Source organism: Carcharhinus amblyrhynchos, chromosome 19, assembly GCF_965287045.1.
Source record: "Carcharhinus amblyrhynchos chromosome 19, sCarAmb.v2.hapA, whole genome shotgun sequence".
Lineage (NCBI taxonomy): Eukaryota > Metazoa > Chordata > Chondrichthyes > Carcharhiniformes > Carcharhinidae > Carcharhinus > Carcharhinus amblyrhynchos.
Window position 1 is genome coordinate 53,796,399 of NC_137342.1, and position 16,809 is coordinate 53,813,207.

At 43.3% G+C, this 16,809-nt stretch overlaps 1 protein-coding gene across 5 annotated transcripts in view; it reads left to right on the top strand.

Annotated features, from left to right (window-relative positions):
* Positions 1-16,809, top strand: part of LOC145355536 (protein piccolo-like) — a 480,857-nt gene that overhangs the window by 426,579 nt on the left and 37,469 nt on the right. For all 5 annotated transcript variants that reach the window (XR_013889002.1, XM_080207784.1, XM_080207785.1 and 2 more), the window contains one exon: positions 9,379-9,472. Coding sequence is in view for 4 of the 5 variants with exons in the window: in XM_080207784.1 (XP_080063910.1) it covers positions 9,379-9,472 (94 nt within the window). In the remaining variant the exon portion in view is untranslated. The remainder of the gene's footprint in view (positions 1-9,378; positions 9,473-16,809) is intronic.

The following is a 16,809-nucleotide window of genomic DNA, read 5'->3' on the forward strand; positions in this document are numbered from 1 at the left end:
AAGATTTACTAGGATGCTACCGGGACTTGATGGATTGAGTTATAAGGAGAGGCTGGGATAGACTGGGACTTTTTTCTCTAGAGCGTAGGAGGCTGAGGGGTGACCTTACAGAGGTCTATAAAATAATGAGGGCTGTAGACAAGGTACATAGTCAATACCTTTTCCCAAAGGTAGGAGAGTCTAAAACTAGACAGCATAGGTTTAAGAACATAAGAACATAAGAACATAAGAAATAGGAGCAGGAGTAGGCCATCTAGCCCTTCGAGCCTGCCCCGCCATTCAATAAGATCATGGCTGATCTGTCGTGGCTCAGTTCCACTTTCCCGCCCTCTCCCCATAACCCTTAATCCCCTCTCTTATCAAGAACCCATCAACCCGCTTCTTAAAAATATTTAGCGAGGCAGCCTCCACCACTTCAACGGGCAGAGAATTCCAGAGATTCACCACCCTTTGAGTGAAGAAGTTCCTCCTCAACTCCGTTCTAAACCGCCTCCCCTTTATCTTGAGGCTGTGCCCCCTAGTCCTACTGTCTTTTTTGAGCGGGAAGAGTCTCTCCACCTCTATCCTATCCATCCCATTCATCATCTTATAAGTCTCGATGAGATCTCCCCTCATTCTTCTAAACTCTAACGAGTACAAGCCTAGTTTATTCAGCCTCTCCTCATAGCTCAATCCCCTCAACTCTGGTATCAGCCTAGTAAACCTCCTCTGCACTCCCTCCAAGGCCAAAATATCCTTGCGCAGGTGCGGCGCCCAAAACTGCACACAGTACTCCAGCTGCGGCCTCACCAATGCCCTATACAGCCGCAGCAAGACCTCCCTACTTTTATATTCAATCCCCCTCGCTATGAAGGCCAGCATCCCATTCGCCTTCCTGACCACCTGCTGCACCTGCAGGCTGGGTTTTTGCGACTCATGCACAAGGACCCCGAGGTCCCTCTGCACCGTCTCCTGCTGCAGTTTTTCGCCTCGTAAGTAATAGTCCTTCCTACCATTTTTCCTACCAAAGTGGACCACCTCACACTTGCCAACATTAAATTCCATTTGCCAGTTCCTGGCCCATTCGCCCAGCCTATCTAGATCCTTCTGCAGACTCTCCACACCCTCCGCACAATTTGCCGTTCCCCCAATCTTGGTGTCATCAGCAAATTTCGACACCCTACACTCGGTTCCCTCCTCCAGATCATCTAGGTGAGAGGGGAGAGACACAAAAATGTCCAGAGGGGCAATTTTTTCACACAGAGGGTGGTGAGTGTCTGGAACAAGCTGCCAGAGGCTGTAGTAGAGGCGGGTACAATTTTATCTTTTAAAAAGCATTTAGACAGTTACATGGGTAAAATGTGGGCAATTGGGATTAGTTTAGGGGTTTAAAAAAAGGGGTGGCATGGACAAGTTGGGCCGAAGGGCCTGTTTCTACGTTGTAAACCTCTGTGACTCTATGCCTATAAAATTACGAGAGAAATAGATAGGATTGGCAGTCAGAATATTTTTCCCCAGAATTGAAATGTCTAATACGAGGGGCACGCACTTAAGATGAGAGAGGAAAAGCTCAAAGGAGATGCGTGGGGCAATGTTTTTAGACAGGGAGTGGTAGGTGTCTGGAATGCACTTCTGGGGGAGTGAGGAGGGAGGGGCAGGTGGTCGGTGGAGGCAGATATGATTGGGGCGTTTAAGGGGCTTTTAGATAAACACAGAAATAGCAAGGAATAGAGGGATATGAACCAAGGGCAGGCAGAATGGATTTGTTTAATTTCACATTGTGTTCAGCACAACATTGTGGGCCAAAGGGTGTGTTCCTGTGCTGCACTGTTCTATGTTCAATATTTGACACATATAAACCCATAAATAAAGTGATGTAAAGCTGATAGTGACACTGAATTGGATAACTTGTTAGGGTAAATGTCACAAAATGTGTTTTCCGGTTAGAGAGCTTAGGCAGACTGTCAGGAGGACGCTGAAGAGACATGAATGACAAACCACCCAACAAGGTAAGGTGAGATGTGAATGCTTCTGTTTTTAACTCTTGTTATTGCAAGCTGCATTGGATTCACCAAGCTAGTGAAAAGTGTTCAGTAATCAAGGATCTAAAAGGAGAATGTTTCTGTGATAAAACTTGAAAAGAATAGCCCGAAGATAAAAAACAATAAAAAACAATACCTCCAATGTTAGCTTAGAGGAAGTGGAAAGTCAGGACAAATGAACCATTTTTAGTTTGAAAAGCTGGAACTAGTGGGGTGCCATCGGGTTCAATGCTGGGACCTCAACTATTCACAATTTATATCAATGATTTGAGTGAAGGGACAGACCGTACGGTTGCTAAATTTGCTAATGATACAAAGGAGGGTCAGAGAATCCACTGTTAAGAGGACACACAAGAGTCTGCATTGGGTTAGAGAAAGATTAAGGAGTGATTTTACCAGTTTGAGCAGGGTGCGCTGGTAGAATCGCGTGTGAGCTGAGGGAGCAGACCACCTTGGACTGGGTGTTGTGCAATTTGAAAGGATTAGCCGGCAATCTAGTTGTGAGAGAACCCTTGATGACGAGTGATCATCATATGGTCGAATTCTTTGTCAAGGTCGATAATGACGTAGTTGATTGTGAGACCAGGGTCCTGAATCTCAGTAAAGGGAACTGTGATGGTGTGAGGTGTGAATTGGCCGTGATGGACTGAGAAACATTGCTGAAAGAAAAGACAGTGGACAGGCAATGGCAAACATTTAAAGAATGAATCGGCGAACTCCAGAAGTTGTTCACTCCTGTTTGGTGCAAGAGTGGTAAGGGAATTGTGGTCAACCATGGCTTACAAGTAAAATTAGAGATAGTATTAGATTCAAGGAAGAAGCATATCAATTGGCAAGAAAAAGCAATAGGTCTGAGGATTGGGAGCAGTTTAAAATTCAGCAGAGGATTCATAGAATCTACAGTGCAGAAGGAGGCCATTTGGCCCATTGAGCCTGCACCAACAATAATCTCACCCAGGTCCTATCCTCATAATCCTACATATTTACTCTTCTAATACCCCTAACACTAAGGGGCAATTTAGCATGGCCAGTCAACCTAACCCACACATCTTTGATTGTGGGAGAAAATTGGAGCACGCAGAGGAAATCCTCTGGGAGAATGTGCAAACCCCACACAGACAGTGACCCAAGGCTAGAATTGAACCAAGCTTTTGGAAACGGTGTTCCCTCGTCAGGTGCATGGAAGGTTCTCGCATCTTCCACACACCTGACAAAGGAAGAGTGTTTCTGAAAGCTTTTGGGATTAGTATCAAATAAACTGGTTGGACTTTAACCTGGTGTTATGAGACTTCTTACAGGGGAGGTCTCAGAGGATTGGAGAATAGCCAATGTTGTTCCTTTGTTTAAGAAGGGTAGCAAGAATAATCCAGGTAATTACAGGCCGGTGAGCCTTACATCAGTGGTAGGGAAATTATTGAAGAGGATTCTTCGAGACAGGATTTATTCCCACTTGGAAATAAGCGGATGTATTAGAGAGAGGCAACATGGTTTTGTGAAAGGGAGGTCATGCCTCATGAACTTGATCGAGTTTTTCGAGGAAGTGATGATGATGATTGATGAGGGTAGGACAGTGGATGTTGTCTACATGAACTTCAGTAAGGCCTTTGACAAGGTCCCTCATGGCAGACTGGTGCAGAAGGTGAAGTCACCTGGGATCAGAGGTGAGCTGGCAAGGTGGATACAAAACTGGCTCAGTCAAAGAAGACAGAGGGTAGCAGTGGAAGGGTGTGTTTCTGAATGGAGGGCTGTGACAACTGGTGTTCCTCAGGGATCAGTGCTGGGATCTTTGCTGTTTGTAATATATATAAATGATTTAGAGCAAAGTGTAACTGGATTGATTAGTAAGTTTGCAGACAAACTCACCCAAAAGACAAGTGAAAAAATTTCCCATTTTCCTGCCCATACTAGACTTGGGATTTTTCTGGTGAGATCACCTCCTAGCAGTGTGGGCACAAACTTGACAAATGGAGAAGTAATTGGGAAAATATGAACTTGTCCACTTTAGCAGAAAGAATAGGAAAGCAGCAAATGATTTAAATAGAGAGAGTTTCCAAATGCGGAGATACAGAGAGATCTGGATGTTCTGGGACATGAGTCGCTAAAGGTTAATATGTAGTGACAACAAGTGACAAAAGGACGAGTCACCAGTGGAGTGCCCCAGGGATCTGTTCTAGGACCCTTGCTGTTTGTCATTTTCATAAATGACCTAGATGAGGAAGTGGAGGGATGGGTAAGTAAGTTCGCTGATGACACGAAGGTCGGTGGTGTTGTGGATGGTCTGGAAGGATGGCAAAAGTTGCAGCAGGACATAAATAGGATGCAGGACTGGGCGGAGAAGTGGCAGATGGACTTCAACGCGGATAAATGTGTAGTTGTCCATTTTGGCAGAACCAACGGGATGAACGAGTACACGATCAAGGGCAGGAGTCTTAGTAGTGTTGAAGAGCAGAAGGATCTTGGGGTCCGGGTCCACAGGACTCTTAAATCGGCCTCGCAGGTGGAGGATGTGGTCAAGAAGGTGTATGGTGCACTGGCCTTCATTACTCGAGGGATTGAGTTTAGGAGTCGGGAGGTAATGCTGGAACTTTATAAGACCCTTGTCAGGCCTCATTTGGAGTATTGTGCGCAGCTCTGGTCGCCTCACTATAGGAAAGACATAGAAGCTATTGAAAGGGTACAGAGGAGATTTACAAGGATGTTGCCTGGATTGGGAGGCATGCCTTATGAAGTTAGGTTGAGGGAGCTGGGACTCTTCTCCCTGGAGAGACGAAGGTTGAGAGGCGACCTGATAGAAGTTTATAAAATGTTGAGAGGAATAGATAGGGTGGATTCTCAGAGGCTATTTCCCCGGGTTGAAATGGTCGCTACGAGAGGACACAGATTGAAGGTGCGGGGAGGCAAGTACAGAAGTGATGTTAGGGGTAAGTTTTTCACTCAGAGGGTGGTGAGTGAATGGAATCGGCTGCCGTCAGTGGTGGTGGAGGCGAACTCGCTGGGGTCTTTTAAAAGACTCCTGGATGAGTATATGGGATTTAATGGGATTGGGGGTTATAGATAGGTCTATAGATTGGTAGGTGTTGATGTGATCGGCGCAACTCGTGGGCCAAAGGGCCTGTTTGTGCTGTAGTGTTCTATGTTCTATGAGTGGAATGTTGTTGCTTCCAACAAGTGGGATGGAATAGAAACATTTTGCTGCAGTTGTACAGATGTTGTGGTCACTGCTGTGACCACATCTGGGGAAGATTTTTATCTCTGCTGGGTAGGTACATGCCTGACCCAAAGTGCATGAAGTCATGTCTGGTCACATCAGGCATGTATCACCACATCATCACGCACTGTCTTGGTATATCAGTAGGCGGGCACAGGTAAGAGTTGGCAACTCACTGCTGACACTTAGGTTGTTTATTGAGGGAATTAAAGGGATTACATTCTCAATTACCCAGTTTTCACACATGTTCCAGTGAGATTTCAGAGTCTCTGCTTGGAAACACGACAGGTGGACAACCGTTTATTTGTTTTTTTGGATTCGGGGATTGAATAAGAGTGGAATGAAGTAAATGTTGGATTAGGAGGTGGGAGTTTAAGGAGTGAATTAAGGAGGTGTTTTGGGGTTTTGACAGACTATTTTCAGTGTGGAGGTCGGCAGTGTGACTTTCAGGGCTTTACATTTGGTTCCCCTGTCATCCTTTGTGCTCATATCAGCTCCGTCTGCACCACAGCAGAGTATTGTCCACCTAGCAGGGCACAACTCCTCTAAGTAGGAGGTCAGGCAACAGTTGAAGGGTCAGTCATGAGGGGACACATATTCAAGGTGAGGGGAAGAGGTTTTGGGGGAATGTGAGGAAAAACATTTTTTTCTTACCCAGAGAGTGGTGACAGTCCGCAATGTGCTGTCTTGGGAGGGTGGTGGAGGCAGGTTGCCTCACATCCTTTAAAAAGTATCTGGTTGAGCATTTGGCGTGTCAGAACATTCAGGCATATGGGCCAAGAGCTCCAAAATTAGATTAGGTGAAAGTTCAGGTGTTTCTCATGTGTCAGTGTGGACTTAATGGGCTGAAAGGCCTTTTTTGTGCTGTATGATTCAATGAAGAAAGAGGGAGAGGGCCTAATCGTTGCAGGAACTCCTCTCCTGCCTGCTGTGTCTCCCAGCGCTCACCATTCTGCAGACAGTGATGTCTCAGTGGCCTCTGAATACTGCCTTTAAACTTGGCCTCTCATTCCCTTTATCCTCTACTGCCAAGGGAGTGTCCCTCCCACTCGGGTCTGGTGCTATCCGTTCCCCAAAGGGAAGTGAGGGCCCTAAGCCTCTCACTCCCTTTAGCCTCTGCTCCTGGAGAAGTGTTGTCCGTAGGTCCAGTTCTCTCCACTCCCTGATGGTATTAGCATAGTCAGAAGTTTGGGTAACTAGTAGGAAATTGAACCGTCTCCCCTTCACCACCCCCCTCCCCCCAACACAGGAAATTCACCATTGGCCACTGGCAGAATCTTCTGACCGCAATAATGTCTCCAGCCTTTTGTGTGGGCCGTGAATAGACTGATTTTATTCTTGCCAAATTTGCTGATGACACAGAGATTGGCCAGGCCATTGAATATCCAGGGCTGGGTTGGAGGATTTTTAATTTATAATGGGGGCCATAATCAGATCAAACATCACCTCATGAAATGGCAGAGAAGACTTGACTCCAATTTTTATTTTTAATGATCGAATGTCCTCCAATCATTGGCATGTTGTTAATTCATCCATTCTCCTTGTTCCTGCTCCCTCTTCTGGAGACAATCTGATCCACTGGCAGATATCCTGTACGCGCAGATGGTGTAAAGAGGTTTTTGTTTCTTAGGGTAGAGAATAGAAGGAAATAAAATGTTACCAATATAATGTTACGTGGCCTTAAATGTATTTAATATAAATGTGGAAATTAAACTCTAATAAATATTTTAGCAGAGATTGCTGACCCAAAACATTAATTAATGAGGATGGAAATAGATGCAAGCCAAGAACGTGGATGCTGATGTTAATAATTTGCTTCGACCAATTTTCAGCAAATAAATAAATATCTGAAAATAACATGTATTTGGTGGAGCTGCCTGCATTCTCAGTTTTTAACTGAGATTCTGAAGGAAAATGGAAATAACCAGAGTTAATCATTGCAGACCCTCAAATAGAGAAATTCTTTACCAATGGATCAAATAGCAAAATCCAAATTCATTTCAAGACGGATACAATACACCTGACTATTTCTGGATGGATGTTTGAAGTGAAGAATGTCAGTCGAGAATACAATTTATTCCACACATAGATAGTTCCAGGTTTTTAGTTGCAATGTCAGAGGTCAAGCAAAATTCAAGCCTTTTTTTTCATATTGATCTGATGAGACGTGTACAGTGATCACAACTCCACCTCTTTCCCATCCATTATAGAACATTGATGTACAAGACCTTCATTCAGAGGATGAAAGAGCAGCAAACTGCTCACAGACTTGTGCAATTTCTATGAAGCTGCTAGAAGGTTCACGTTCAATTTCACAAACTGCTTCTGGGAAAACATTTCCAGCACCTTTTTCTGAATATCAGACACAACCTATCTCACAAAATTCACAGCTTTCGGATAACTGTCTACTAAACAAATTAGTTCCATTTAAACCACAATATATAGAATTATAGAATCTCTACAGTGTAGAAAGACGCCATTTGGCCCATCGAAAGAGCATCCCATCCAGGGTCTCCCTTCTGTTCTTTCCCCTAACCCCACACATTTACCATGGGTAATCCACCTAATTTACATGTTTTTGGGCACCAAGGGACAATTTAGCATAACAAACGTTGGTTGAGGTGCACAAGATTTTGAAGGACAAGAACAGAGTGCATAAGGAGCAGCTGTTCCCCTTAGTTGAAGGATCAATCATGAGGGGACACAGGTTCAAGGAGGTCTGGGGAGATGTGAGGAAAAATGTTTTTACCCAGAGGCTGGTGAGGGTCTGGAATGCGCTGCCTGGGAGGGGGGGTGGAGGTGGGATGCCTCACATCCTTTAAAAAGTACCTGGATGAGCACTTGGCCCATCATAACATTCAGAACTATCGACCAAATGCTGGCAGATGGGATTAGGTGAGAGTTAAGGTGTTTCTGAAGTGTCTGTGTGGACTCAATAGGCCAAAGGGCCTATTACTCATTGTAGAATCATAGAATCCTACATTACAGAAGGAGGCCATTCAGCCCATTGAGTCTGTATCAACCACAATCCCACCCAGGCCCTATCCCCAAAACCCATTCATTTACCCTAGCTAGTCCCCTGACACTAAAGTGCAATTTAGCATGGCCAGTCCACCTAACCCACACATCTTTGGACTGTGGGAGGAAGTCAGAGCACCCGGAGGAAACCCACACAGACACAGGGAGAATGTGCGAACTCCACAAGGTAGTGACCAAAGCTGGGAACTGAACCCTGGTCCCTGGTGCTGTGAGGCAACAGTACTAACCACTGTGCTACCATGCCGCCCCTAAAAATGGTATTTAGATGTAACTGTATAACATAATAATAGACAGGAATTTTACCTGTGATATTTAGTTGAAAGCTCTTGCAAGCTGTAATCCTTATGCAGATTCTTTCTACGTAAGGGTAAAGACAAACAAAATAATTGAACAATTAAAAATCCATTGATCTGTGAGCAAGCTCTATACAGAACCTATCATAATACATCCTGACCCACTGGTTCTATATCGGAAGAAATCATCTCTCATGTGGCAGTTAATAATCGTTGCCTACGTGGAAGTTCTTGTTGGCCATTAAAACAGGTGCATGTTTTCAACATCATCTCAAATTTAAATTTGCTCAGTAAGTGGTAAGTACGCTAGCTGGCTTCACAGAATATGTATTCACAAAGCACTCACCTGAAGAAGGAGCCTGAGACTCCAAAAGATTGCGCTGCCAAATAAACCTGTTGGACTTCAACTTGGAGTTGTGAGACTTCTTACTGTGCCCACCCCAGTCCAACGCCAGCATCTCCACAGAATATCACAGGGTGGTACCTCACTACGACAACAGCTTCTATTCATCTCACCTTAGATATAGGAAAACATTCCATGGCTCCATACTAGAACTTGGAATTTAAACACTAGCTATGTAACAAGTCGATTTTCTCATCTATTTTATTGACAACTGCTCTTTAAGTAAAATAAATGTCAATTTTGAATTCAATTGAGTAAGCAAGGTCGAAGAATGAAATTGTTTTCAAATTTTCCCCAAAAAAACTGAGATTGCAGACATCTATATCTTATTTCAATGATTGCTTTTTCTTTAATTAAAACTTATACAACTCATAGCGTCTGATTTATTTAATAATAAATTGTGCTTTATAACAGTGCAGAGAACAAACGCAGAATTAAGCACGCCCAGAAAAGCATCAACCCAGAATGGAATCAGACTGTGATTTACAAAAGCATCTCGATGGAGCAGGTAAAACACTAACTTAAGATCGCAAAGAACATACTGGGCAGAATAAACATTCATCTGGACAAATAAGATTCAACAGGATTATGTCCCCCTCTTTGGCATAGGGCAACACCAACATTTATGTAATAAACTGTGGAACGAATTCAAAAGTGTAACAGTTTGTAGGGATCTGCAACGCCATCATGAGGTTAATGCTTACTGGTTCCTTATTATTGCATCCAGTTGAATCTAGAAACTTGAACTGGTACACAGCTCAATCTCCCCAATGACCCAGCCGGAATTTTCCCATCCCACTTGCCCGCCGCTGGAATTTCCAGGTGGGTAGTGGAGAACGTGGAACACCGTTGACAGTCGGGTGGAAATTTCCAGCTTTTAGGCCAGCGCAGCCGAAGAATTCCACCCGCCTGTCAGCACATTTTGTGTTGATGTTAATCTCCTGAAATTATTTTTACCTTTGGTCAAAAACTAAAGTTACAATCAGACCAGCAATTCTCTGGGTAATTTCATCAACAACTTTCACAGCTGCAGATGGAACTGACAGCAGTCATTAAGATCAGTGGGTTCTTAAATAGCTCTTTCAGACTCTCAACATGTAACTTTTATGTAGAATCCTACAGCGCAGAAGGAGACCATTCAGCCCATCGAGCCTGCACCAAGAACAATCCCACCCAGGCCCTATCCCCATAACCCTATGCATTTATTCTAGCTAGTCCCCTGACACTAAGGGGCAATTTAGCATGGCCAATCCACCTAACAGACACATCTTTGGACTGTGGGAGGAAACCAGAGGACCGGGAGGAAACCCACGCAGACACAGGGAGAATGTGCAAACTCCACACAGGCAGTGACCCAAGCTGGGAATTGAACCCGAGTCCCTGGTGCTGTGAGGCTGCTGTGCTAACCACTGTGCCACCCAAGTATTGGAAAAAAGGATGAAGAGTGAAGGGTTAACTTTGCATCTTCAAACATTTATATCTTAAAGTTTGAACATATGTAAACTGAAATACTTCTGACTCTCACCAAAGTAAGAACAGGTTCAGCTGTTATGTTCAACTCACCTCAAATCTTGCTTAGATCACATGTGGAGTATTATGTTCAGTGCTTGTCACCATACCAAATAAAGGATATCGTATTGATAGAGAGCGTAAAAAAGCCTTGCAACCAAAACTATGGGATCATATCAGGAAGGGATAAACTGGAATATCTCCTTGTTCTTCAGAATATAGTACTGAGGGGTGACAGAACTGAGAGTGGTAAATCTATGAAATGTTTTGATCGCGTGGATAAGACAGTGGGAGGAATTCACTGTCAGTGACGGAGGAAGTTTGAGAAAAAGAAATGTGACGTGATTAATTTAGTAGGAAGAGTGTGGAGAGATAATATAAAAACTCTAAAGGAGCTGCAGGAGTGACGACCTGGGTAGGCATGTGCACAAATCATTGAGGGTAGCAGGACGGGCTGAGAGAAAAGTTAAAGCATAAAGTCACCTGGATTTTATGGGCAAGGAGGTCATGTTGAACTTGTGCAAGTTTAAAGTTTGGCCTCAGCTGAGGAACTGTCCAATTCTAATGCCACACCTTAGGGAGAATGTGAACATATTGGCAAGGATAAAAACATAGAAATGAGAAGCAGGACAGCCACTCAGCCCTCCCAACCTGCTCCGCCATTATTTTGATCATGGCTGATCTTCAAATTCAATTTCCTGATTTTCCCCATTCCCCCCCCATACCCCTTAATCCCTTTAGCCTTAAGAGGGAAATCTAATTTTGTCTTGAAATCAGATAATGTTTAGTTTCAATTGCATTCATGATAGTGAATTCCACACATTCACCACCCTCTGGGTTCTCCCAGGTTTACTCCTTATCCTCAAACTGTGAGCCGGAATTCTGGACTCCCCCACCATTGAGAACATTCTTTCTGCAACTACCCTGTCTAATCCTGTTAGAATTTTCTAGGTCTCTATCAGATCCCCTCTCACGCTTCTAAACTCCAGTGAATATGATCCTAAACAATTTAGTCTCTCCTCATATGACAGACCTGCCATCCCAGGAATCAGCCTGATAAACCTTCACTGTGCTCCCTCTATAGCAAGGACATCTTTCCTCAGATAAGGACACCAAAACTGCATATAATGCTCCAGGTGTGGCTTCAGCAATGCCCTATACAATTGCAGTAAAACATCCCTGTCCCTGTACTATCCCTCTCACTATGAAGGCCAACATACCAATTTCCTTCTTTACTGCCTGCTGTACCTAGAGTCATAGAATCATAGAGGTTTACATCGTGGAAACAGGCCCTTTGGCCCAACTTGTTCATGCTGCCCTTTTTTTTAAACTGCTGAACTAATCTCAATTGCCTGCATTTGGCTCTTATCCCTCTATACCCATCGTACCCATGTAACTGTCTAAATGCTTTTTAAAAGACAAGATTGTACCCGCCTCTACTACTACCTCTGGCAGCTCGTTCCAGACACTCACCACCCTCTGTGTGAAAAATTCCCCCTCTGGGCACTTTTGTGTCTCTCCCTTCTCACCTTAAACCTATGCTTCTAGTTTTAGACTCCCCTACATTTGGGAAACAATATTGACTCTCTTGCTGATCTGTGCCCCTGATTATTTTATAGATCTTGATAACATCACCCCTCAGCCTCCTACGCTCCAGGGAAAAAAGTCCCAGTCTATCCAGCCTCTCTTTATAACCCAAACAATCAAGTCCTGGTAGCATCCTAGTAACTCATTTCTGCACTTTTTCTAGTTTAATAATATCCTTATAATAGGGTGACCAGAACTGTACACAGTATTCCAAGTGTGTCCTTACCAATGTCTTGTACAACTTCAACAAGATGTCCCAACTCCTGTATTCAATGTTCTGACCGATGAAACCAAGCATGCTGAATGTCTTCATCACCACTCTGTCCACCTGTGACTCCACTTTCAAGGAGCTATGAATAACTCTCCCCAGCACCTTCCCATTAACTGAGGAAGTCCTGCCCTGCTTCAAACGACCAAAATGCATCATCTCACTTTTGTATAAATTAAACTCCAACTGCCATTTGTCAGCCCACTGGCCCAATTGATCAAGATCCTGTTGAAATTGGAGATAACATTCCTCACTGTCCACTATGCCACCAACCTTGGTGTCGTCTGCAAACTTACTAACCATGCCCCCTATATTCTCATCCAAATCATTAATATAAATGACAAATAACAGTGGACCCAGCATAGATGCCTGAGGCACACTGCTGGTAACAGGCCTCCTGTTTGAAAAACAACTCTCTACAACCACCCTCTGGCTTCTGTCAAGAAGCCAATTTTGTATCCATTTAGACACCTCACTCTGGATTCTGTGAGATTTAATATTATGCAAGAACCTAACACCCAGTACCTTGTCAAAGGCCTTGCTAAAGTCTATGTAGACAACATCAGCTGCACTGCCCTCATCTACCTTCTTGGTTACCCCATCAAAAAACTCAATCGAATTTGTGAGACATGATTTTCTATTCACAAAGCCATGTTGACTGTCTCTAATCAGTCCTTACATCTCTAAATGCCTGTAGATCTTGTCTCTCAAAATACCTTCCAACAATTTACTCGCCACAGATGTGAGGCTCACTGGCCTGTAGTTCCCAGGCTTTTCCCTGCAGCCCTTTTTAAACAAAGGCACAACATTTGCCACTCTCCAGTCTTCAGGCACTTCACCCGTGACTGTTGACGGATCAAATATCTCGGCGAGGGGACCTACAGTTTCCTCCCTGGCCTCCCACAGTGTCCTGGGATACACTTCATCAGGTCCCAGGGATTTATCTACCTTGATGCGCTTTAAGACGTCCAGTGCCTGCTTCTCTGCAAAATGTACACTCCTCAAGACATCACTATTTATTTCCCCAAGCTCCCTAACATCCATGCTTTTCTCAACAGTAAATACTGATGAGAAAATATTCATTTAGGATCTCACCCATCTCTTGTGGAACAGATGACCTTGTTGATCTTTAAAAGGCCCTACTCTCTCCCTTGTTACTCTTTTGCCCTTTATGTATTTGGGTAAAAGCTCTTTGGATTCTCCTATGTGCTTACTTTCAGCGACTGATGCACGAGGACTCTAAGGTCTTGCTGAGTATCCACCTCTCTCAATTTACACCCATCCAAGTAATAATCTGTCTTCCTATTTTTGCTACCAAAGTGAATAACCTCACATTTATCCACATTATGCTACATTTACCATGCAGATACCCACACACTCAGCCTGTCTAAATCACACTGAAGCATCTCTGCATCCTCCTCACAGCTCACCCTCCCACCCAACTTTGTATCATCTGCAAATTTGGAGATAATACATTCAGTTCCCTCTTCCAAATCATTAATATATAATGTGAACAGTTGGGGTCCCAGCACAGAACCCTTCGGAACCCCACTTGTCGCTGACTGCCAATCAGAAAATTCAGAATGCAGAAAAGGTTCACAAAATTGGTTCCAGGGATGAGGAACTTGAGTTCTGAAGATAGATTGAAGAAACCAAGGTGGATTTCCTGTTATCTTTTATCTTCTGGCTGCCCTCTCAGCCTTGCTCTTTTTCCTCCTGACTCCACTGTCAGTCTCTCTCTTTTTCTGACTTTTATCTCCAAATTCTACTCTCACTCTTTCTCCATATTTTATATTTACAGAATCTCTACATTGCAGAACTAGGATATTCGCCCCATCGGGTCTGCACCAACCATGTGACAGAGCATCTTACCCAACCCCAACTCCCCTCTCTATCTCCATAACTCTACACATTCACCTTGGCTAATCTACATAACCGACCTATCTTTGGAGTGTGGGAGGATATCAGAATATCCGGAGGAAACCCATGCAGACACGGGTAGAACGTTCAAACTCCACAAAGACAGTGACCCGAGGCTGTGAGACAGCAGTGCTAATTACTGTGCCACAGTGCTACTCTCTCTGTCTTTTATCACTTTGATTTTGCTCTCAGTCTCGTTTTTTCCTCTTACCTTTTCAGTTCTGCTCTCTGTTTCGCCATTTCTCATTTCTTTTTCTTCCTGCTCCTTTCTCAGTTTCACGCTTCTCTTGCTCACTTTTTCTCACTCATACTCCCAGTTACACTTAGAGCATCATTTTTCTCACTATTTTGACTCTTTGTCTTTGCACTGTCTTGCTCTTTCTCACTCCCTTTTATGTTCTCAGCTCTGCTTTCAGTATTGTCCATTCCTGTGTTCTTTTATCTTTGGCTAGCCTCTCAGTTTCACTCTCTCATTTTTTTTAATCCTCCTATCTCGGTCTCCCTATTTCTTGCTATCTTTTCTACCTGCTCCACCCGAGTCTCAATCTTTCTTTCTCCCTTTTATGCTCCTGTCTCAGCTCCCAGATTCGCTCTTTCTCGCATTGTTTTATCCTCCTGGCACTGTTATCAGTGCGGCTTTTCCCCTCTTTTTCATCTGCCCAGCTCTGCCCTCAATCTTGCTATTTTTCACGCTTTCTTATCCTGCCACGCCATTCTCAGTCTCGTTTCTCACAGTCAGTAAATTCACATCACCAATTCCAGTGGAAGGGCTTCTTAAAAGCAGCAGCATTTACTTAAATACCCAGATTGATTAATACAAAACTATGCACCATGTAAATTGCAACAAATCTATTTTGAAATGAAGGTTTTATTACAATACATTTGTGTTCCTATTGAAGCTTATTTTAAAGTTATTTGTTTTTTGAAAGTGAATGTAATGAAGAACATAAATAATAAATATAGGTTCATTTGAAAGCATACTGAAAGGCTTTTTGATTGCAAGAAACAATAGTGTTTGGCTAAGTAAAGTGATGAGCTGTTAAAAATTACCTTTATACAGCATTAGATTTACAACAGGCTGTGGGCTAAGGACTGGCAGATGGAATAAGTGGGAGTTCAGCTGTTTCTAATGTGTCGGGTTGGACTCGATGGGCTGTATGATTCTAACACAGAGTCTGCTGAAAATTGAACTGCTATTGGTAAACCAAGCGCACTATTGTTAAATAGCTTACAGTTTTCTTGTTGGCAGGATGTAATCAGTGGTGTTCCTCAGGGATCAATGCTGGGATTGCTACTGTTTGCAATTTCTATGAATGACTCAGATGAAGGCACTGAAGAGATGGTTATGAAATTTGCTGACAACACAAAGATATGAAGCAAAGTAAACTGTGAAGAGGATGTAAAGAGGCTACAAAGGGATATAAATAGATTAATTGACTGGGCAAAAATTTGGCAAATAGGGTGATGTCGGAAAATGTGAAATAATCCATTTTGGCAGGGAGAATAAAAAAGAAATGAATTATTGAAATGGTGACAGATTGCAGAGCTCTGAGATTCAGAGATGGTGTGTGGAATTTTATGACCTCATTGTGCCCGACTGGTAAATCAGGCCTGACGCTGCCCCTTTTTACGTCTATTCCCATTTTACCACCGCAATCAGGACCTGCCCAAAATGGGCGAGACATCAATTTACATTGGGAGTGAAACTCACTAATGCCAATCATCCCAGCTCACCCGCCTTTAACAGATCACTTCCTGCAGCCTGATTGGTCAGGAAAATATAAAAGTCAGATTCTGGGAAATAGGCGAGTTTAGATTTGGTTGGGGCCAAACGTGGGCAACTGGGTGGCATGGACAAGTTGGACTGAAGGGCCTAATTCCATGCTGTAAACCTTTCTGACTATGACTCTAATGTTGCCATTTATTGTGAGGGGAATTGGCTATGAAATTAGGCAGTTATGCTTCAGTTGTACAGAGTATTGGTGAGAGCACATCTGGATTATTGTGTACTGTGTTGGCCTCCTTATTTAAGGAAAGATGTAAATGTGTTAGAAGGTTTACTAGCTTAACACCAGGAATGGACAGGTTGCCTTGTGAGGAAAGATTGCACAGATACATAAGGTGTCCTTACAAATAAGCTGTCGCTTATTTAAGACAGGGATGAGCAGAATTTATTTCTATTTGAGTTTTGTGAGTTTTTAGGATTCTCTTCTTCAAAAGTAGAGTCTGAGTATTTTTAAGGCAGAGCTAAATTGATTTTTGATTAACCAGGGGGTGAAAGGTTATCAGCATTAAGCAGGAATGTGGGGTAGGGCTGAAGTTACGATTAGATCAGCCATAAGCTTATTGAATGGCAGAGCAGACTCCTAGTTATGTTCATATGTTTAGCATTTGTGTCTCATGTAGATTATATGCTTTCACTCATGACAGCGTCTCCAGTGATTCCTATGGTTCAGGTAAGTTATCAATGTCAACCACAGCTCTCCATAATCTTAATCTGAGATAAATACTAATCTTGTATTCATTCCATCAATATTGCAATGCCTTCTCTTTCAGAATTA